Source organism: Salvelinus sp. IW2-2015, linkage group LG23, assembly GCF_002910315.2.
Source record: "Salvelinus sp. IW2-2015 linkage group LG23, ASM291031v2, whole genome shotgun sequence".
In the NCBI taxonomy this organism is placed as follows: Eukaryota; Metazoa; Chordata; class Actinopteri; order Salmoniformes; family Salmonidae; genus Salvelinus; species Salvelinus sp. IW2-2015.
This window is the reverse complement of record NC_036863.1, coordinates 39,365,470-39,388,660: the sequence shown is the minus strand read 5'-3', so window position 1 is coordinate 39,388,660 and position 23,191 is coordinate 39,365,470. Positions and strand designations below refer to the sequence as shown.

The following is a 23,191-nucleotide window of genomic DNA, read 5'->3' as shown; positions in this document are numbered from 1 at the left end:
CGTCACCGCTGAACTCCATCGTATGACGTGGAGTTGAGTTTATGGTCCTTTCAAGACAACTGGGAACTCGTTAGGGATCTTCAGGTCCAGTTCCAGACTTGGAATTCTGAGTTGGATGACCGTTCAAAACGATTTTTCCCAGTCGGAGCTCGTGTTTTATCGTAGTTCCCATGTTGTGTTGAACGCACCGAAGTCGGAAGTCAGAGATTTCCAAGTTCCCAGTTGTTTTTAACGCGGCATTGTAGATCAGTCAGCCAGCAGTCGCCTTCACTGTCAGCTGCATTGTCGAACAATCCCCATTTCCACATGTTAGAAACAAACTGGCTAGTTATGAGGGAAATTCCACTCGAATTCAATCACTTTTTGACAGCATCCCTTTTGATTTAAACAAAACTTTCCCATACATGTTTGCCCATGGAAGAAGTGGTCAGAAAGTAAATTTTTGTACCGGAATACCAAAACATTTAGGAAAGAAAAGGGGCTCAAAGTTGACCCATTTTGCATAGGGTGAATTACGAATAAGTGGGACACTTTGCATTTCCGTCTTCTGTACCCTCTTTCGACATCTATTTAACATATTAACCCAGTACATGATACATTTCTGAAATCAAGATGTTTTCTAATTAAAAAAAAAAAAACATTTTGATATCATATTTACAGGAGGCATGACACACCCATTTGTGTATACTGAGGCAAGACCATATTTTCAATTCACATTTGGTAGACTGGGACAGCAGGTTAGCTAAACTGGGACACTATTATTATAGTCCTAATTGTACCCCAATGACAATTCAATAAACTTTTGTGTGATTAGGAAACTTCTGAGGATTTCAGAAATGTATCACGTGTTGGGATAATATGTTGGATAGATGTCTGAAGAGGTTAACTCAAATAACAGTACTACAAGAACCAGAGCCCTGCCTAACCGAAGTACATGGGGTCTCTAATAAAAACTGGATCTCTTTTCTCCATTGGAAAAGTTTATTATGCTTTATCTTTATCTACTCCATAATGTCACTTTATCTACTCCAAAGATATCACTTTATCTACTCCATACTGTTCTACTTTAGCTAGCTATGGTTGGTAAACCAAAAAAATGACAATTACAAAATTGAAACATAATATTGGCAACTTTCTATATATTTTGATGCACCAGTACATAGTATGCACAGTGCATTATTTTGGACAGTTTTAGAACCTTAACATCAAAAGAGAAAAAAAAGCCTTACCTTGAGCTTCGTGTTTGAAGCTTGCTGTGCCCCCCTCTGTGATGTCACACCAATGAAGTGATGGAATTTTGATCATGTGGATTCTCTGCAAGGGTTTAGTAACAATAGTTTCGATTTTCTCTTGTCAGACCAAGAAATAAACACGGCAGGATTAAACTGTCCCAGTTTATATGATGTCCCACCATTTCCAAATTCACCCTACCACAACATACGATAACACATTCATGCCTTCATCACTGGAAAATATAAACGGTTGCGTTTGATATTATTTAATGAAAAGCTAGCAAACAGTCTTCTCAAACTATTTTATCACTTCTTTAAAGAAAATGTTTTTGAATGTTTTTGTTTTTTTAACCTTTAACGTAAATTATCTAAAAACGCTTTAACTCATATTTTTTTTGTGTTGTGCCTGCCATCGGTTGAGACACATCATGCTCTTGATTACAGTATGGGTGTCATTTTAGTCATAAAAATATAATTCATAGAATGGACATATTCCTTCAGGCCACTGCAATTTAGCTGGTACACAATTGACATTTCAATTGAATTGAAATTGTTACTTCTAATTACTGCCACAAAGATGGTCCTCCCACAGTCTAATTTAAACTTTAACGGTCATGTCTATTATTGTCTATATTTCTATGATTTCAATATGGAGGATTGACAGTATAATTTAAAACAACAAATATTCCCATTCAAGTCAACATTCTCTGATGTGTGAACCTCCAACAACCATTTTTGTGGTGCCATTCGAAAGTTGACATTTAATTTCTCCCATTTTAGTGAATTTATCAGCCTAAAAATGTATTCAAGAGAATGTTGTCAACCAATGGCAGCACAACACAAAAAACTCAGATGACAATAGGGGCTAAGCTACAATATATGTGAATATGAAAACAATTGGAGTTTACAGGTTTTTAGATAATTGACGTTTAAGGTTAAAAATGACAATTTTTTTCAACAAGTTATTAAATAGTTTGACAACCATGTTTGTAAGCTTTTAAATTATATCAATATCAACCGTTTATCTTTTCCACTGATGAAGACATGGATGTCTCATGGTATGGTGGGGTACGCAAAATAGGTGAGCTTTGAGCACCTTTATTTCTTGAATGTTTTGTCATTCAGGTCCAAAAAGTCACTTTCTGAGCACTTCTACAATAGGCTCAATATGTATGGAAGGTTTCGTTCAAATCAAAAGGGATGCTGTCAAAAAGTGATTGAATTCAAATGGATTTACCCAGGAGGGACATTTGCATCTTAAATTATATTTATTTTATTGACATAACGCTTGTTTACCCTTAACAAATCAGCGTTTCTAAAATACTTCAGACCATTTGAATGCATCCACCTGGTATTTACGACTTCACAACTGGTAAATTCCCACATCCCATTTGGTTACGAACGCAGCATACTTTCCAACATCAGATAAACAAATTCTCTAAAAGTATGTAGTATTCTCAATTTACTATTTCTTCAACGGTTGAGTGTGCATGAAAGTCAGAAAAGTGAATGAAGAAGAGGGAGTAATGGAGGAAAAAAATGTAAAGAGCTAGCCCAACCGGCCGCAGGAAGGTGCTATTATTTCGCAATGGAATAATAGCGCCATCTTGCGGCCAGCTGAGCTAGTCAAGAGCTAAACTTTTCCCTATGAGTAATTCAATCGTGAGAGACATGCATAATACTCGCGGACTATTTGCCTATTAAACTAAATTCAGTCTCGGGGATAGGCTACATCATATCCAGCAGTAGTAGGTTATATTGTGAATTCGACTCCTGGAAGAAGAAAAACTGTTTCAATAATTGCTATGAATGGCATAGTCTACTCTCAAGGATAACTTTTTGGAAAGCGTCTGAAACCTTCAAGAAATAGTCTAACGTGGATACTGTGCGAGGAAGAAGATGACACATTTCTTGCCAGGAAGGATGTAAAGATGTCTGTCTGAGGCATAATTTTAGTCGTAGTAGAGACCAATCTTGTTCTTCAAGAGCAAACCTGAACGAGGATGAAGGGCAGCAGAGGGTGTTTGCCGTTATTTGTTCTTCTGTTGATGGGTACAGTGGTCCCTGTGCCAGGTGAGTCAGCATTGATGATAACAGAGATTCTGTTAACATTTTAGCAATATAAATTACCTCTCAGAAATGATCATAACGTATGTTTTATCATTTGAAAAACTTTCAAAATTGTATTATTTGAAAAACGTATGTGCTTTTCCTTCATTACGGTTTATCTTACTTATGAACGTTTTAGGCAGGTATATAGGGTTAGTCTAATATTACAGTTAATTGACAAGACAATTTTACACTATATTTAATGGTAAACTTAACTCATGCTTCCCCAAGTGAACTTGGTATTCATTAATCTAATTTAGGGACCATATTTACTGAATGTCAGTTTAACATTCAGATTAATGGGTGTCCTTTGAATCAAGTGTTTCAGTTTGTGAAGAGCCCAGCCAATGTAACCTCATCCCTGGGTAAGCCGGTGCAGGTGCTCTGTACTCTCCAGGGAGATGGAGGTGGAGAGGAACCTCCGGATGTGGTGTGGTTCAGGGACGGTCAATCCCTGGATTACGCTGACACCAATCAAGTCCAAGTGCCTGTCACTGAAGGAGGTTGGCTGACCATCAGTGAACTCAGGTCATTCTCAATTATGACTCTCTCTCTCTCTGTTTATGTCACACATTCTTGGTCTGACTTATCTTTTTTTCAGCGATAGTAATATGTCTGTCTTTCATCAGAATTGATCATGTGAAACTGTCAGACATTGGGAGATACCATTGCATGGCAACAGTGGGGCGGAAGGACTTGATGTCTCAGGAAGGGGTCATTCAGCTAGAAGGTAGAGTTTCTGTCTGCCTCTTCGATAGTCTGTCTTTTTATTTTCTCCAGTATCTTACTCACAGTTCATCGTCTTTTCCAGGAATCCCTCATTTCTCAGTGGAGCCTCATGACGTGACAGTAGTGGCTAATGTTAGCCTCAGCCTGCAGTGTATGGCCCATGGGCCTCCAGAACCTGTCAGGATCATCTGGCTGCAGAATGGAGGACCACTCAACACGCTCCAGGACCCGGTATCCCACTCTCCCTCCACTCTCAACATCACAGGTAAAGACTTTTCTCTTACTTTTGCATTTTGCTTACAAACAGCACATTATACAGGCTTAAAATTGAAACCGCATTCTGTAACTGTATATTTGCTTTTCTGTCAGTCTTCCCTCTGACTGAACACCTCCTTGCATCCCTGTTGTTAGGCCTCAACCATACAAGCAGCTTCTCCTGTGAAGCCCACAACAGTAAAGGTGTGGCTACCTCAGCCTCCGGAACAGTGACAGGTCCGTACCAACAGGGAAGGCGTTCAACGTAAACGACTTATGATTATGTTGATTTGTTTGGTCTTATTCATGACCTCCTCTCTTGTCTTGGTGTAGTGGTTCCCTCCCAGGCACATGAAGTCCAGGCTGTAGAGGTTACCATCTCGTCCCTGCTGATCTCCTGGGAGCCTGGCTTTGGAGGGGTGTATCCTGTCTCTGTGTGCTCTATACAGGCAGCTCCATCTGGTCCTGACCGCACTGCATTGCTTAATCACCTGATCCATAATCAGAATATAAATGTACCACCTGCCCGACACCTGATCCCAGACCTGGAGCCCTACTCCTCCTATGACGTGAGGGTGGCTTGCCGTAGCAGTCAAGGTGCTTCCCCCTGGACACCATGGGTAACACTGCGCACATCTGAAGGAGGTAAGCTGTTTGCCACAGTCCTCAGTCCCCACAGTTGCCACCCGCAACCCATCAGCGAGTGTTTATAGCAATTCTATTACTGATCATGTATTTTGTTATATGTATTCACATCTACAACTCTTAGGTATTCTAGCAGATGATTTCGTCCTGAGTGACTTACAGCACAATAAGTTAATGTTAAAGTGCGATACCTATGTAGCAGAGGTCAGTGACTTACAGGGGGAACAACGAGAGTTGAGTGACTGTGAAACTAGACTGGTTATGGGTCAAAGATTGTTCTGGGGGGGAAAAAACGTTTTGGAATTGGTTAAGGATTCTCAAGTGTTTTTGGTAGAACAGACAGAAGAGATACAGGTTTATGGTTTAGAAAAGCAGAGGGGTCTAGCGTTTCATCCAAAATATTCATCTGAAAAGGGCCAGATGGATGGAACCTGACGTTAAATCAAGATGAGCTGGCAACAGACAGTCACATTTGTCAGTAAGAACACCCTCCTCTTCATCCTCAGTGTTTTAAAATATAAACTTCTATATTGAGAAAGTTGCTTGAGCGAAGGAGGAGGTACTGAGGGCAGGAGGGAAACAGATGAAACATTCTCTATTCATGGCTTGGCAGAGGTGGCTCAATCCTGCTGTGTCCATATAATGCCGCAGTGTGTTTGAATTATGGCCGGTGGAGAAGCGGTTTTTCCATGCCAACTCATGCTTTCCGCAGTCTGTAATGTAGACATGTTTGTGTAGAAGGGAAATAGAAAGAGAGACTTTCGGAGAGAAGGGGAAAGGGGGAAACAGCCAATTTCACAGTGGCGTAGTGCACATCAACCCACCATCAACTGACCAATAAAGAATTTTCCTCATGGAAAGAAAAGTCCTCCTTCTATCAAATCAGTTACCAGATGTCAGGCTTAAAAGAAAACACCCTTCTTGTGCTGGGAGAATGCGTGTTTGGATTCATTTGATTCCATTAGCTAAACGATGCTGACCGTGTGAAGCAAAAAGAAGTCACCGTCAAAATTGATTCATTTCAAACACTTTTCTGTTGTTGCATGCGGTAGATAACTCATGACTCCTAGTTCTTAGTGTAACCAAACCATTTAGACTCTTTGCTTTTGTCTCTCCTATTTATCTGAAAATAACATGCGCGCATGACGTGGCAGACCTGTAAGGTGTGTGTGTGTGTGTGTGTGTGTGTGTGTGTGTGTGTGTGTGTGTGTGTGTGTGTGTGTGTGTGTGTGTGTGTGTGTGTGTGTGGTGTGTGTGCTGTTGTGTGTGTGAGAGAACGAGCGAGCTATATTCCTGACCTCCCCACAAAGTAAAAGTATCTTATCCCTCCCATCTACATCTCTCTCCACTGCTCCTGGGTCAGAGGTAGAGGGGAGTGAGAGGGGCGCGGGCTGAGGGAGCGAGCGAGAGAGAGCCGGGTAGATGGAGGGAGAGGGGAAGGTGCTTGTGTTTTTGTTGGCCGGGGTGGAGCCACATGTGGAAACGATCAGCAGTGGAACACTCACCGATGACATCACCAGGCAGGGTCCAGTACAGGCTCCAGCCGCAGCCCACGCTATGACTCACAACGTGACAGACAAAGATGCCTTTATTTACATTGTTGTCTTAATAAGATAAATATTACACACGGAACTTTGCACACTGGTTTTAACAACATGAGTCTGGTAGTGTGTGTTACAGGTCATTTGATATGTTGTAAACATTATTCCTTTTTTGGCATGGATCTGACAGTACCAGAGGCAGCACCAGACAATGTGAGTGGACTGTTTAATGGAACAGAGGTTATTGTCAGCTGGACCAAGCCACCAGGCAGACTGAATGGCCAGATACTAGGGTACATAGTGGAGTACAGAACCCCTAACAAGTCCAAGGTAACCCATATTACAGTTGTCAAAGTAAACATACATTGTAGGCATTCTCTCTCTCTCCCCCTCACATACCATCTTTGCTGTTGTTTTGTTTCCCTGCTTCAGGCTGTTATGGAGTCAGTTCAGTCCTCTGAGCTAGCTATCCCGCTCTCCAGCCTCCTGGACAGTGTGTCCCTGAGTGTGAGTGCCTGTACTGTGGCAGGGTGTGGCCCCTGGAGCCCTGTCCAAACCCTCAAACAGAAACAGCCTGGTGAGTCTGGACAGAACAGAGGGAGACAGTAGGATGGTTGGGATGGGCCAAAGGAGAGGAGAAAACAGCAGGAGATTCCAAATGTTCCCGGTTGATTCATTAGGTAGCATATTCTAGTGTTCGTGTAATAGCTGACATACCTCTCTTTCCTGCCTTTTTAGATTTCTCCCCACATCAGGCATTTTCCTGGCATTGGTGGTATGTGATCATGGGGATTGCTGTCAGTCTGGCCTTGATAGGGTTCATCGTGGTATATGCAATCATACTGCGTCAAAGAGAGACATGCTTTGGGTATGTACCTATGGATCTCCCTGTATCCCTTTCTTCAATTGTTTTGTCATTACTGTTCGATGATCAGTTAAAAACACCTGTGTGTGTGTGTGCTGCGCGACAGGAAAACATTTTACCCTATGAGAAACGGTGGTGGGGACTTCGTAGTAAGATACAGCGCCCGACGCACCTACAATCACCAGTCGAATGAAGCCACATGTGAGTTGTCATGCCCGTGACGTAAGAGAAACAGTCACCAGTAAACGCCTTGGAACCAAATGGTGTGTCATGAAGTATGGGAGTTCAGGAACAGATGTTGAAGATCAGATTTCATCCGTTTGCTCAATGTTGTTCTGTGCCAGATGTGGTGGGGCAGAGTGGTGTCATGATCTGGCTGTTAACACAATCCGCTGGGGAGCACAGAGTAATTCGTTTGAGAATGGAGTTCAAATCTTTGTAAAGTCACGCTGCTATTATTCAAAGGCGTCTAAATATTTTATTACATTTCTTTCAGGACAAATGGGAAATGTTCTAAATCATAGTTTTGGGATGTGTTTGTTGCCAGAGCATTTTGTTTCAACACACATTGTTGTGAAAAGGCAAACAGGAAGAGAAAACAGACTGTAAGCCTAGAACAGTTTCACAATAATGGACTCATATTCTGTATTGTTTTTCAAAATGGAATTTCTCATTTGTTTAAGGGCAATGGGAGAGGATTAACGCTAAAGTTATTTTCCAATATGTAATGTTTCAAGAATCCCTGTTTCTGTGTAAGAGAGAGTATTAACCCTGTCTGCAGTGAACAGCCTGGTGATCAGTGACGAACTGAAGCAGAAGTTGCAGGATGTGATGGTGGACCGACACAAGCTGACCCTGGGCAAGACCCTCGGAGAGGGTGAGCTCCGACTGAAGCCTTCATCATGCGCTATGTACTGTAACCTAGTCAGTCATTAACTACTCCATCCCAGGGCCTTAAGAGGCTTCGATCCCCAGCTACACCAACCCACCCGACTAACAACACGTCCGTGTCTTGATCTGCAGGGGAGTTTGGCTCCGTCGTGGAAGGGCTTCTGGTGCATGAAGAGACTGTCCTCAAAGTGGCTGTGAAGACCATGAAGAGTGAGTGATCGGACATCCCCACGTGTCTCCCCCATGGTGCAGTATGTGTCAGTTTGACCTCAGCCACCCTCTCCTTCTCCCTCTCGTAGTTTCCATCTGTACTCGCACCGAGATGGAGGACTTCCTCAGGGAGGCTGCTTGTATGAAGGAGTTTGACCACCCCAACGTCATGAGACTCCTCGGTGAGAGAGTGGGCTGATTTTGTTTTGTCACTCATCGAGCTACTATTAAGACGCGGTCGTTGTTGTCTCACAAGAGTCCGTTACCAAGTAGGTCTGACTAGATTCATTCTGTTGTTTCCCCAATCCTCCCTGTAGGAGTGTGTCTGCAGACGGTAGAGAGGGGAGGCTACCCATCCCCTGTCGTCATCCTGCCTTGTATGAAACATGGGGACCTGCACAGTTTCCTGCTCTACTCTCGACTTGGGGACAGTCCTCTGGTCAGTTCCCTTCCCTCCCACGCAGATCGGAAAAGTTTTTGTTACACAAATAAATTGTAGCGTTGTCCTCTATTCTCCTTTCATACATGTTCCATTTGTGCTGCTGTATAGCACCCCCTGTCTGTATCTTATCGTCTGTGTCTCCATTCATCAGTCCCTGCCTTCTCAGATGTTGGTGAAGTTCATGACAGACATCGCACGGGGAATGGAATACCTGAGCAACAAGAGGTTCATCCATAGAGACCTGGCAGCGCGAAACTGCATGTGGGGATTCTCACCTCTCTGTTCTGTCTGTGTCCTCCTGTTTCTCACACATACTCCTCAATGTTTTTCTGTGATAGTCTGAGAGAATGATTGTGAAACAAGTTGAGTGATACGAGTAACAGTACTGTTTTCTGTTGCTATTACGTTGTTTGTGCTCATCTGCATACACACTGTACAAAACATTCAATCAAGTTTATTTTAATTTTATTTTTATATAGCCCTTCGTACATCAGCTAATATCTCGAAGTGCTGTACAGACACCCAGCCTAAAACCCCAAACAGCAAGCAATGCAGGTGTAGAAGCACGGTGGCTAGGAAAAACTCCCTAGAAAGGTGTCGGACATCCCCATGTGCCCAACATTAAGAACACCTTCTTAATATTGAGTTCTACCCACCTTCTTTTGCCCTCAGAACAGCCTAAATTCATCGGGGCATGGACTCTACAAGGTGTCAAAAGCGTTCCACAGGGATGCTGGCCCATGTTGACTCCAATACTTCCCACAATTGTGTGAAGTTGGTTGGATGTCCTTTGGGTGGTGGACCATTCTTGATAGACATGGGAAACTGTTGAGTGTGAAAAACCCAGCAGCGTTGCAGTTCTTGACACAAACCAGTGCAACTGATACCTACTACCATACCCTGTTCAAAGGCACTTCAATCTTTTGTTTTGCCCATTCACCCTTAATGGCACACATACATACACAATCCATGTCTCAATTGCCTCAAGGCTTAAATCATCTACACTGATTGAAGTAGATTTAACAAGAGTAAGGGATCATCGCTTTCACTTGGGTTCACCTGGTCAGTCTCTCACGGAAAGAGCAGGTGTCCTTAATGTTTTGTACACTCAGTGTATATCTGTCCTGCAGGCTGAACGAGAATATGACTGTGTGTGTGGCTGATTTTGGCCTATCTAAGAAGATCTATAACGGGGACTACTATAGACAAGGACGCATTTCAAAGATGCCAGTAAAATGGATCGCCATCGAGAGCCTGGCAGACCGAGTGTACACCACCAAGAGTGATGTGGTGAGCTATCCTAACTTTGTCCAGCTACATTATGTGACCCATGTCTCCTACTGTATTTGGGTTTTAACATCYTGCAGCAGAATTCATAGCAAAGAGTAAATACAAGTACATTATTTTTGTGACGCTGCTTATTTCCCTCTCTCGAAGTGGTCGTTTGGCGTGACTATGTGGGAGATAGCCACTCGGGGGCAGACGCCCTACCCTGGAGTGGAAAACAGTGAGATCTACGACTACCTTAGACAGGGTAACCGCCTCAAACAGCCCCCTAGCTGCCTGGACACCATGTGAGTGCCTGTTTCTGGATCTGTACACATGAATCATTGAGTAGTATGACTTATCATTATTTAGTGGTGTATAGTAGAGGCAACCAATGTACCTTTCCTGGAGTATCTGGATTTTGGGGAATTTTGTATGTCCTCTATACTATAGCTACTCCCTGATGTTCTCCTGCTGGCTACTGAGTCCTAAGGACCGCCCGGGGTTCCCCTCTCTGCGCTGTGACCTGGAGAAAGCCCTGGAGGAGATGCCTGAGCAGGAGGAGGCCGATGACCTGCTCTACGTCAACATGGAGGAGCCCTTGGGCTCTCTGTCGGGGGCCGTGGGGGGCTGGGAGCCTTTTGGACTGCCTCACCCGTCCTACCAGAAGAACATGGACCCTCTGGAAACCGTCCAGGTGCATCATCATCATGCTGATCGCTATGTACTCTGCCCTCAGCGCGAGGCCCAGCCCTATCTCAATGACTCTATTGACAGCCTGAGCTGGATGGCCTCCTCGTCGAGCCCCACCCTGCAGCTCCAGGCCTCCTGCTCCTCCTCCCCCACCTCCTCTCTCCTGCTGGACGGGCAGGACAACAGGGAAGGAGAAGGATGGGACCGGAGGGTCTTCAGGAAGTGAGGTTTAAAGGCACACAGAGGGACTTCCAGTAGTTGTGAAGAAATACTGAAGAAAGTAGACAAGTTCACTACAATACGGTAGTCAAATGAACAAGATCAAAACAAATCAAGGATTAGTTGTGTTACGGACGGTTCAACAGTTGTGTACATACTGTATACACTGTAGTCAATTGTCACTAATGTGCAGCCACCAACCACATGCTAAATAAATATTTATCTTCCCAATATGAATATTAAGAAACCAAATCAACTAATCCGTTGGCACGGACTGTGTAATAAATTGGTATAATCCTTTCCTGAAAGGAAACTACATCAAACTGTAAGTGCATCAAAGCCTTTTATTTAATAAACCAATGAACAAACCCATTAATAAACCAGTATTTTTTTGTTTTAATAAAACAAAGTAGCGAGTTCCCTCAAACTAAACAATGTACTGGATACAATAATGCATTCCTGGCATTCAGACTAGCCAGGCTTAAAATACATTCAATAAATTAAAAACAAATAAATACACAAACCCTAGTTACTACGTCAACAACACATGAACCATCGTCGGTTCTGTTGAGAGAAATAGTGATAATTAAAACAGATGCAAAGAACATTTCAGGAAAAACCTTGTGAGTTGAAAAGCAGCAGTTGAAGAGCATTTAAAGTCAATGCTGTACTGTATGTAGTGGTTATAGCGCTTTTCCAGTGGGCTGGTAAAATATTATCTAAGAGACTGCTGTGTAAATAGTACCATCAACTATACTCCAGTTGTGTTTACAGTATATCTGGTACCGGTATCTCTTGCTTTATGAGTAGGAGGAGATAGCCGGGTATCAAAGTACTATACCAATAATGACCGTTTTGGTACAGTATCAAGATGCTGCTGTAGCATGCGACTAATAAAGTTTGTTCCAATCATTTAGGCACTGAAGTTTTACAAAATGTACATGCATAATGCACTTAATTTTTGAGAATATTTGTGTGTGTTGGCAAACGGGAGTATTTTCCCACATTCACTCGCACAATGACATTTGAAGAATTACTGTCACTGAATGTTTCAACTTGACATTGCTACAAACACTTCTAAACGCAGTTATTTAGTTTGCATGTGTTTGTGCCCAACTCTCTTCCATACAGTATAGTACAGCTATTTCAGTATGGTTTACTATGTTATTAAACCTACTAAATGTAGTARTATGGTTATGCAAGCTGATCCTCATATTGCTTCCTGAAACAGTCCCCAGCAGGGAAGAAGTCCCACGCTCGCTCCTGGTACATCTTCCACACATATGACTCCTGGAACAGAGGAGAGGAGGAACCAGGACAGAGGGAGAAAAGAAGAGACAGCCAATTGAAATGAATGGCTACAAAATGTGAGGCATTTGGTGCCACGAACACAAAGACTGACTGACAGACTCACCTGGCCAGTGTGCTCCGTCTCATCTTTGTTGATGAGGTACATTAAGAAGAACCTGTAGAGAACAGACAGACAGGCAGGTCAGCGTGATGGCAGATGGTCATGGACACGCACTGTTGACTGATTACAGGGAGAACACATACATGTAGTTGGCCAAGTTGTGTTCCTCCAGGGTGTGGGTCTCGAAGCCGTGCGGCGTCGTATCAAAGTAGTCGCTTCCAATTCCACAGATGAAGCACTTGGTCTACAAGAATCAAATAAACAGAAACAGTAGGCAAGATGGTGGTATGTGCCTAACTATGTGACTGACTTAAACTCACCTAAAACTGATGAACGCCAAAGATACAATATATATATATATTTTTTAAAGATCTGTACCTCCATGTCTTCCTTAACCTGCTCTTGTTGGTCTCGGAGCTCTCCGAAGGCGTCAATGATCAGACCTGTAGGAAACACACAAACTCACAGCCATCCCATCCCTCACAGTCGAATGGAATGATGACTAGATATCTAGTCAATTATTTTAAATTATGACTAGATATCCGAGATTGCCCTTGCTTGAGGTACTGTACAGTGGTGGAGTAGTGTTTTGGAATGCATAAGAGGGACGGTGCCATACCCTGGATGATGGCCAACAGGATGACAATGACAAAGAAGAAGAAGGTGATGTCAAAGACCACCCGGTAGAGCTCGTACACGTCTCCCGCCGGGTCCTCGATCTCGTCCCCTATGCCACCGCCAGCACGCACGCCCACGTACATGTGGAAGAGGTAGCACTGACACAGGTGGAGGGAAGAGAGCACATTGAATATAGAAAAGTAGTAAGTAAACTCAAACATACTGTACGACTATAGAGTATATGGTATAGCATAGAGCTGGCAGAAAACATAGCACCGACTCACAGTCATCATGTCGTCACATTTCATATCCGGCTCATCCTCATCTTCACTCTTGTTGTAAAACTTGCGGAAGAAGATAAAGGCCACTACAGTGTAGAGATACACCACCACTGCCAACAAGCCCAATGTCATCATGAGCTAGGAGGGAGACAGGGAATGAGTCGTATCGGCAGCACAGTCACTGAAAAACGGAAGGGTGTTCCTGTTCAGCTTTTACCTGTTTCCCATTGTGGGTGACAGAGGACAGGATAGTACGCAGATCCTTCACACCGATGGCTATGTCCAGCAAGTGACAGGCATAGAAGAAGTTGTTGTAATGTCCAAGCAAGGACATGATCGTGTACCAACAGAGATAGAGAAAAGTCTGGGGGGAAGAGATTGAAATGATAATATAAAGGTTTGTCTTCAACCTACAGTATGAAAAGGTACAATTATTATAACCAATCTACAGCACAAATATAGAAAATACTATTCATCTATGATCCCTCTTACCCCGTCTGTGAACACAACTCCACATTTCCAGATCTGGTACTTAAAGTCAATAGATGTACACCTGAAAAATATATGATTGGATTTCAATGACAAAATGTTCTACTTTTTATGTAGCTAGTAGGGTTAACAATATACTGTTAATTTAAGTGGCTCAATAACCCCATGAAAAGCTCCCCTATCAAGATATGTGTATCTTGTGTGTATAACAGCATTGGATGTGTGTATAACAGCATTGGTTAATACCAGGCCAACGTGGAATTGTCTGGTTCCTCCGGCTTCTTATCGGTTTGTTGACTGACGTCCAACGAGGCTAAATCCATTCCTAAAAGCTCTGCGATCCTCTCTCTGCCGTAAATGTCTCCATACTTATCCAGGACCTGGCCACACAGACATACAACATGGACCATTCCATACAGATACCAACTCAACCAACTTCATCCCTATATAGCCTCCAAGACCAAAAAGTGTCTCACCTTTCGCTTGACAAACTTGTCCCAGTAGTTGTTTGGGAAAGAACTGTGAATAGAATTGTGAAAAGATGTGCATCATTTAAGCTGTAATTCCTCACATTTTCTGAAGAGAGATGATATAATATTATTGGTAGAGGTGGACTTCTAGGAGCTTGCTTACGGTGTGTTGAGGACCAGTCTGTCCCATTGACCTTTGATGTCATCATCCTCAGGCTGCTCTGTGATGTAAAGACCATCAAACTCCAGCTTCCTGGCCAGCTCCTTCTCCCTCTTAAAGATCACCAGAGGGATCTGAGAGGAACACACATTGTCTGTTGTCATTGAGATGTCAGATCACTCGTGTTCTTGATGAGAAAAAAAAATCCCACTCACTGTTATAGGGCAAAGATACATTTGATGTCTGTTGTTATTGTAGTTGTAGTAGTATGTATTAGTAGTGTGTAGTAGTAGTATGTAGTAGTAGTAGTATGTCGTAGTAGTAGTTGGTAGTAATAGTGTGACTCGCGCAATACGGATGTGGTCAGATGATGCGGATGCTACGCTACAGGATTGGAATATGTTCTGTGATTCATCCAATGGCATTGAGGAGTATACCACCTCAGTCACCAGCTTCATCAATAAGTGCATCGACGACGTCGTCCCCACAGTGACCATACGTACATATCCCAACCAGAAGCCATGGATTACAGGAAACATCCGCACCGAGCTAAAGGCTAGAGCTGCCGCTTTCAAGGACCGGGACACTAATCCAGACGCTTATAAGAAATCGATCTATGCCCTCAGATGGACCATCAACACAGGCATAGCGTCAATAAAGGACTAAGATTGAATCCTTCTACACCGGCTCTGACGCTTGTCGGATGTGGCAGGGCTAGCAAACTATTATGGACTACAAAGGGAAACACAGCCGCAAGCTGCCCAGTGACGCGAGCCTACCAGACAAGCTAAATGCCTTTTATGCTTCGAGGCAAGCAACACTGAAGCATGCATGAGAGCACCAGCTGTTCCGGACGAATGTGTGATCACACTTTCCTTTGAACAGGTCAACATTCCCAAGGACGCGGGGCCAGACGGATTATCAGGGCGTGGACTCAGAGCACTCGCGGACCAACTGGCAAGTGTCTACACTAATATTTTCAACCTCTCCCTGACCAAGTCTGTAATACCWACATGTTTCAAGCAGACCACCATAGTCCCTGTGCCCAAGAACGCAAAGGTACCTGCCTAAATGACTACAGCCCCGTAGCACTCACGTCGATAGCCATGTAGTGCTTTGAAAGGGCATACCGCCCCAATAGATCCACAGATGACGCATTCTCAATCGCACTCCACACTGCCCTTTCCCACCTGGACAAAAGAGACAGCCAATTCCTGTTCATTGACTACAGCTCCGATTTCTACTCCATAGTGCCCACAAAGCTCATCAATAAGCTAAGGACCCTGGGACTAAACACCTCCCTCTGCAACTGGATCCTGGACTTCCTGACGGGCCGCCCCCAAGTGGTAAGGGTAGGCAACAACAATCTGCCACGCTAGTCATAGACTGTTCTCTCTGCTACCGCACGGCAAGCGGTACCGGAGCGCCAAGTCTAGGTCCAAGAGGCTTCTAAACAGCTTCTACCTCCAAGCCATAAGACTCCTGAATGTCTAATCAAATGGCTACCCAGACTATTTGCATTGCCCCCCCCTCTTTTACACCGCTGCTACTCTCTGTTGTTATCATCTATGCATAGTCACTTTAATAAATTTACCTACATGTACATATTACCTCAACTAACTGGTGCCCCCGCACATTGACTCTGTACCGGTACCCCCCTGTATATAGTCTCGCTATTGTTATTTTACTGCTGCTCTTTAATTACTTGTTACTTTTATTTCTTATTTGTATCCATATTTTTTTTAACTGCATTGTTGGTTAGGGGCTCGTAAGTAAGCATTTCACTGTAAGGTCTGTTGTATTCGGAGCATGTGACTAAGACAGTTTGATTTGATTAGTATGTAGTAGTAGTAGTAGTACAGTAGAGGCTGATGAGGGGAGGATGGCTCATAATAATTGCTGGAATGGAGTGAATGGAATGGTATGTTTGATACTCAGCGGCCTCCACTGTAGTAGTGTATGTATGTATGTATGTGTAGTAGTAGTAGTATCTACTATTGCATGAACCTCACCTTTAGACAGTTGTAGCCGATGATGCAGAGGAAGGCGATGACTGTGTGCAGGGCGGCCAGGAATGTGAGGGTGGGCTGCATGTAGCCAGTGCTCTCCTCCAAGAAGAAGTAGACTGGGCCCTCCTCCTCCTCCTCGTCGTCTCCTCCTTCATCCCCACCAGATCCCTCCATCTCTTCTGCTGAGCCCTCAAACAGCCCACTGCCCTCAAACAGCGCCCCCACCCCCGAGCCCTCAAACATGCCAGAGCCCTCCACCTCATCACCTTCTCCAGGGGGGCTGTCCGACACCTGAACAATGGACACAGGCAGAGACACAACACAGATGCATGTGAACATTTAACACTTGACGTGTTATGCAGGGATGAGGTCAATTCCAATTGAAGGAAGGCAGTCAATTCAGGAAGTGCTTTGAATTTACAATTCTAAAACCCTGGTTATATGTAATGTTTGGGTCAGAACACTATACAACCACATGTCACTTCCCACCTGGAGAGGGTATTACACATAAAACAAATCAAATGATGGTCAGATACACTACATGACCAAAAGTATGTCGGCACCTGCTCGTCAAACATTCTCATTCCAAAATCATGGCCATTAATATGGGTTTTTCTCCATTTTACTGCTATAACAGCCTCCACTAGATGTTGTAACATTGCTGCGGCCGGGGACTTGCTTCCATTCAGCAACGAGCATTAGTGAGGTCAGGCACTGATGTTGGGCGATTAGGCCTGGCTCGCAGTCGGCGTTCCAATTCATCCCAAAGGTGTTGATGGGGTTGAGGTCAGGGTTCTGTGCAGGCCAGTCAAGTTCTTCCACACCAATCTCCACAAACCATTTATGTACGGACCTCGCTTTGTGCACGGGGGCATTGTCATGCTGAAACTGGAAAAGGCCTTCCCCAACTGTTGCCACAAAGTTGGATGCACAGAATCGTCTAGAATGTCATTGTATGCTGTAGCGTAAAGATTTCCCTTCACTGGAACTAAGGGACCTGAACCATGAAAAACAGCCCCAGGCCATTATTCCTCCTCCATAAAACTTCACAGTTGACACTATGTATTGAGGCAGGTAGCGTTCTCCTGTCATCCGCCAAACCCAGATTCGTCCGTCGGACTACCAGATGGTGAAGCGTGATTCATCACTGCAGGGAACACGTTTCCACTGCTCCAGAGTCCAATGGTGGCCAGCTTTATACCACTCCAGCTTGGCATTGCGCATGGTGATCTTAGGCTTGTGTGCGGCTGCTCGGCCATGGAAACCCATTTCATGAAGCTCCCGATGAACAGTTCTTGTGCTGACGTTGCTTCCAGAGGCAGTTTGGAGCTCGTTAGTGAGTGTTACAACTGAGGACAGATTTTTACGCTCTACGCACTTCAGCACTCGGTGGTCCCTCTGTGAGCTTCAAATCAAATCAAATGGTAGGCTTGTGTAGCCTACTGTACCATGCTTCCACTTCACAATAACAGCACTTACAGTTGACCGGGGCAGCTCTAGCAGGACCGGAAATTTCTCAAGTGGTGTCCACATACTTATGTATATTTTGTGTATTTCAAGTGACAGCTATTTTTATATATACTGTAAGAATTTGTTCACCTTGTAGAAGAGTAGAATGAAGTTTAGAGCAAATGCAATGAACAGTGCCAGAAAACGCAGATTGTAAAAGTTCCGAGAGAGGTAGTTCTGGGAAAGAAAGAGACAAAACGTTGTATTAATCACAGGTGGACAGAGGAATTGACAGTATCCAAATTGCCACATCAGCACGTCACAAAAACTATTAGAGGAGAGCAATTATTGAATTGCCATGTCTAACCAAGAATTTGTTTCTTTGGATGTCCAGCTCAGTCCAGAGTTGGAACCCTTGCTCCCGGTGTTGTTTCTTATTTTTCTTATCCTTGGCCTTCTTTTCCTTCGGTTCCTCCTGTTTCTCCTCCTCTTTGGTCTCGGCTTCCTTCTCAGCCTTCTCTCCATTTTCAGTGCTGAAAATTAGGTAAATGGGGTGTTTGGTTTATAGCACGTTCCAACAAACACCAAAAGATGAACGCATGTACAGTATTGGTTAATAAAGGGGGATGGGAAAGTGTAGGGAGGCAGGACATGTTTATCTACTGTACATGTAGGAAGATGGCCTGAGGTACTCACTCGGCCTTCTCAGGCTCTGGAGGGGGCTCCTCTATGGCAGGAGCAGGAGCAGGTTCAGCAGCTTGGCCATCAGCAGCTGCAGCAGCACCCTCCTCTGGTTGCTGCAAACCACAAGAAAAGCTAATTAGTATAAGTGAATGTAGACATACTTTACTGGAAAGCTCACAATGCACTTTTTAGTCTCTGCATTAAATAGGAAAGGTGCCTCACCTGTTTCCTCCTGGTCAAAGGAGTACCCTCAGGAGTAGGAGGCTCAACAGTGGCCTCAATTCCCATGTCACCAAGTCCTCCTGGAGCATCAATGCGTGGTGGCCCCCCACCTTCCTTGTCTTGGTTGTCCACCTCCTCCTCCTCTCCACCGCCTGTGTCCATTTGGTCAGTCACGCCTCCTGCCTCCTGCTCCTCCCCAGTCCTAGGCTCCCCTGGCAGGTCCCCGTGCACCTCGTCCTGGGTGGGGTCGGGCATACTGGCCAAGATCTCTGTCACTGTGATGTTCTTGGCTCCCTCCACCAGGCCTCCTCCAAATAGAGTTTGCCAAATGAGCAGGAAGAAGCCCTTACATACACTGTAAATGAAGTGCAGGATGCCAATGAGGATAGTCCAGAAGAAGGTGGCCAGACCCACCACTATCTGCTTGATGGTCATCTTCCTCACTCTGCGGTACTGCCTGCGCAGGTTACGGAAGGTGAAGATACTCAGGAAGTTCAATAAGCTGTTGATGAAGTCTGCAAAGGCAGAGCTGGACTCTGGCTCTCCTTCCTCTCCATTGCCYTCTTCATCTCCMCCTCCWCCTCCTCCTGCMTCAGYTCCTCCTTCAGCYGGMTCATCATCATCCTCCTCCTYCTYCTCCTCCTCCTGCTCCGAGATCTGGGAGGCRATGTTCATCTCAAAGATRGTGTCCTCGCAGAAGTTGACAAACATCTCCATCTTCTCCGACTCGSCCCCCTCAKTRACCACATCAAAGATGAACTGTCGTTTGGACTCTCTGACCTGAGGCATCTCCCACTGTGTGCGGTTGACCTCGCTGATCTCAAAGTAAATACGCTCKATCTTCCTGCTGGCACCCATGATCTCTATACGGCCCAGGAAGGGGCGGAAGTAGTTGAGTACACTCTCTGCCTGCTCTAGGAAGTTCTTCAGCCTGAGGTCATGAGGGACATGTTCAGACAGGTTGGTCAGCAACACTGCAATGTTAAATCCAATGTCTTTAGCTGGCTCCTGGAAGCGGTCGGCAAACTCCTCAAAGTTGATCATGTCATTCTCATCGGCCTCTGAGCAGGACAACAGGAATTGGATCTCAGAGGGAGAGTACTGTTTCTGGCTGTCCATGGCCTTCTGAAAGTCCTTCTTAGAGATCAACCCTCGGGGGTCGGTCACGTAATCACGGAAGGCGTCTGACGCCACAATGTCCTTCAGTTTGAGAAACATGTCAAAGAATTTGAGGATCATCTCCACGTTGCTGGACGATTCCACCAGCATGTCCACCATCTGACGGGCAATGGTGCCATTCACAACATTACCTGAAACATGGCATAAAATGGAGGCAAATAATAAAGGAGGTGAGAGAAATTAAAGAGAAAAGGCAGAAACAGCAGAAAGATTCTGTCATAAAAATGCATTTTTACCCTCCAGTAGAGAGAGCAGCATAACCACCATGTCTTTTTGGAGGTCCAGTAGCTCCTTCAGCAGGCCAATCTGGCTGGAATCCTATGAGACAGCACAAACACATAGTGCCTTCAGAAAGTATTCACACCCCTTGACTTTTTTTGTTGCGTTACATAGTGGGATTAAAATTGATTTAATTGTCTTTTTTGGTCAATGATCTACACAAAATACTCTAATGTCAAAGTGGAAGAATTTTTTTTTAACTGTAAAAGAAATATAGATATAAAAAGTTTAACACTAATACATCTTGATTAGATAAGTATTCAACCCTCTGAGTCAATACATGTTAGAATCACCTTTGGCAGCGATTAAAGCTGTGAGTCTTTCTGGGTAAGTCTCTAAGAGCTTTCCACACCTGGATTGTGCAACAATTGCCCATTATTCTTGAAAAAATTATTCAAGCTCTGTCAAATTGGTTGTTGATCATTGCTAGACAACCATTTTCAGGTCTTGCCATAGTTATTCAAACAGAATCAAGTAAAAAATGTAACTCGGCTAATCAGGAACATTCACTGTCTTCTTGGTAAGAAACTGCAGTGTAGATTTGGCCTTGTGTTTTGGTTATTGTACTGCTGAAAGGTGATAACATCTCCCAGTATCTGGTGGAAAGCAGACTGAACCAGTTTTTTCTCTAGGATTTTGCCTGTGCTTAGCTCCATTCTGTTTATTTTTTATCCTGAAAAACTCGCCAGTACTTAACAATTGCAAGCATACCTATAACATGATGCAGCTACAACTATGCTTGAAAATATGGCGAGTGCACTCAGTAATGTGTTGTATTTGCCCCAAACATAACACTTTGTTTTCAGGATTATATTTTTGTTTTAAAGAATTACTTTAGTGCCTTGTTGCAAACAGGATTTTGGAATATTTTTGTTCTGTAAACGCTTCCTTCTTTTCACTCTGTCAATTAGGTTAGTATTGTGGAGTAGCTACAATGTTTATTCATCCTGTTTTCTCCTATCACAGCCATTAAATTCTGTAACTATTTTAAAGTCACCATTGGCCTCATGATGAAATCCCTGAGCAGTTTCCTTCCTCTCGGGCAACTGAGTTTGGAAGGAAGCCTGTATATTTGTAGTGACTGGGTGTATTACACCATCCAAAGGGTAAATAATAACTTCACCATGCTCAAAGGGATATTTAAATGTCTGCTTCTTTCCGGGGCATTGGAAAACCTCTCTGGTCTTTGTGGTTGAATCTGTGTTAGAAATTCACTGCTCGACTGAGAGACCTTACAGATAATTGTATGCATGGGGTACAGAGATGAGGTAGTCATTAAACAAATAATGTTAAACACTTATTGCACACAGAGTAAGTCCATGCAACTTATTATGTGGCTTGTTAAAACCTCTTAGGATTAGCCCCTTTTTTTTCAATTTTCACCTACAATTATATACCCAAATCTAACTGCCTGTAGCTCAGGCCCTGAAGCAAGGATATGCATATTCGTGGTACCATTTGAAAGGAAACACTTTGAAGTTTGTGGAAATGTGAAAGGAATGTAGTAGAATATAACACAATAGATCTGGTAAAAGATAATACCATGAAGAAAAAAAACATTATTTTGTCTTTTTTTTGTACCATCATCTTTGAAATGCAAGAGAAAGGCCATAATGTATTATTTCAGCCCAGGTACAATTTAGATTTTGGCCACTAGATGGCAGCACTGTATGTGCTGATCTAAAGAACCATTGCATTTCTGTTAAAAAAATTGTATCAAGACTGCCCAAATGTGCCTAATTTGTTCATTAATAACTTTCATGTTCAAAATTGTGCACTCTCCTCAAACAAAATAGCATGTTATTATTTCACTGTAATAGCTACTGTAAATTGGAGAGTGCAGTTAGATTAACAATAATTTAAGCTTTCTGCCAATATCAGATATGTCTATGTCCTGGGAAATTTTCTTGTTACATTCAACCTCAGCAGCATTAGCCTACGTTAGCTCAACCGTCCCGTGGAAGAGACACCGATCCCGAAGTTAAGCACAATTTTACTCCTGAACTTATTTAGGCTTGCCATAACAAAGGGGTTGAATACTTATTAACTGAAGACATTTCAGCTTTTCATTTTTAATTTGTAAACATTAAAAAAAACTAGTATATTTTGACATGATGTGGTATTGTGTGTAGGCCAGTTACAAAACATCTAAATGGAATCAATTTTAAATTCAGGCTTTAACACAACAAAATGTGGGAAAAGTCAAGGGGTGTGAATACTTCCTAAAGACACTGTACAGAACATATTAGGCCTGTAGATGTATAATGATAATGAAGATAATTCTTATGCCAATGGAATCTAGAAGTATTCATGCAGTATGACAGTAGTGGGATGGCCCGAACCCATATGGTTTGGATTTCAGTGCAAACACCTTTCATTAATGAGTATTCAATGAGTTCACCAGCACAATGAGTCTCCAAATCTAAAATGTCCTTTCCCACCGACTATGTGCTCTACCACTCCTGAGAGTCATGCTATATCTTCTTTGATAAATTCACCCACAGTGGTTGAATAACTACTCCTGTACGTCATCTGGGGTCTGCGCTGTATATACAGGTAACTGCCAAAAGAAAGGAAACACTTGAGTAAATGAGGGATACAAAGTATATTGAAAGCAGGTGCTTCCACACAGGTGTGGTTCCGGAGTTAAAACAAATAAAACATCCCATCAAGCTTAGGGTCCTGTATAAAAATGCCCCGTTGCCCATTATTTTTGCTACCATGGCAAAAGAGGTCTCAGTGACTTTGAAAGAGGGATGTCAAAGGAGCATAGGGGGTTTAAAGTGTGTGTGTCTCAGTCACCAGATCTCAACCCAATTTAACACTTATGGGAGATTCAGGAG

General features: G+C 43.5%; 2 protein-coding genes across 2 annotated transcripts in view; one reads left to right on the top strand and one right to left on the bottom strand.

The window, feature by feature from the left end:
- The first annotated feature begins 2,877 nt into the window (after positions 1 to 2,877).
- Positions 2,878 to 11,438, top strand: LOC111950320 (tyrosine-protein kinase receptor UFO-like). Its single transcript, XM_023967805.2, has 18 exons — positions 2,878 to 3,305; positions 3,662 to 3,869; positions 3,971 to 4,071; positions 4,153 to 4,335; positions 4,482 to 4,562; positions 4,659 to 4,970; positions 6,702 to 6,841; positions 6,944 to 7,088; positions 7,250 to 7,379; positions 7,483 to 7,577; positions 8,158 to 8,253; positions 8,400 to 8,477; positions 8,567 to 8,659; positions 8,795 to 8,916; positions 9,071 to 9,180; positions 10,050 to 10,209; positions 10,357 to 10,493; positions 10,639 to 11,438. Exons 1-18 carry the CDS (start codon positions 3,236 to 3,238, stop codon positions 11,102 to 11,104), a joined length of 2,727 nt encoding a protein of 908 aa, XP_023823573.1. The 5' UTR covers positions 2,878 to 3,235; the 3' UTR covers positions 11,105 to 11,438.
- LOC111950321 (ryanodine receptor 1-like) overlaps positions 11,422 to 23,191 on the bottom strand; it is a 74,273-nt gene continuing 62,503 nt past the window's right edge. Inside the window, exons 91-107 of the mRNA XM_070434616.1 lie at positions 20,306 to 20,387; positions 18,891 to 20,200; positions 18,681 to 18,781; positions 18,352 to 18,517; positions 18,135 to 18,221; positions 16,539 to 16,826; positions 14,530 to 14,660; positions 14,373 to 14,415; positions 14,143 to 14,276; positions 13,900 to 13,960; positions 13,625 to 13,771; positions 13,411 to 13,545; positions 13,128 to 13,284; positions 12,887 to 12,951; positions 12,652 to 12,752; positions 12,512 to 12,563; positions 11,422 to 12,387 (exon numbers count right to left, since the gene is read on the bottom strand). Coding sequence (XP_070290717.1) covers positions 12,292 to 12,387; positions 12,512 to 12,563; positions 12,652 to 12,752; positions 12,887 to 12,951; positions 13,128 to 13,284; positions 13,411 to 13,545; positions 13,625 to 13,771; positions 13,900 to 13,960; positions 14,143 to 14,276; positions 14,373 to 14,415; positions 14,530 to 14,660; positions 16,539 to 16,826; positions 18,135 to 18,221; positions 18,352 to 18,517; positions 18,681 to 18,781; positions 18,891 to 20,200; positions 20,306 to 20,387 — 3,156 coding nt within the window. The 3' untranslated portion in view covers positions 11,422 to 12,291. The remainder of the gene's footprint in view (positions 12,388 to 12,511; positions 12,564 to 12,651; positions 12,753 to 12,886; positions 12,952 to 13,127; positions 13,285 to 13,410; positions 13,546 to 13,624; positions 13,772 to 13,899; positions 13,961 to 14,142; positions 14,277 to 14,372; positions 14,416 to 14,529; positions 14,661 to 16,538; positions 16,827 to 18,134; positions 18,222 to 18,351; positions 18,518 to 18,680; positions 18,782 to 18,890; positions 20,201 to 20,305; positions 20,388 to 23,191) is intronic.

Excerpts from the sequence above, each read along its gene's own strand:
- LOC111950320 (XM_023967805.2), top strand. The coding sequence starts at position 3,236 with ATGAAGGGCAGCAGAGGGTGTTTGCCGTTATTTGTTCTTCTGTTGATG. Across the intron at positions 4,971-6,701 it reads ACTGCGCACATCTGAAGGAG|TACCAGAGGCAGCACCAGAC; the intron begins GTAAGCTGTTTG and ends TGGATCTGACAG. Across the intron at positions 6,842-6,943 it reads GAACCCCTAACAAGTCCAAG|GCTGTTATGGAGTCAGTTCA; the intron begins GTAACCCATATT and ends TCCCTGCTTCAG.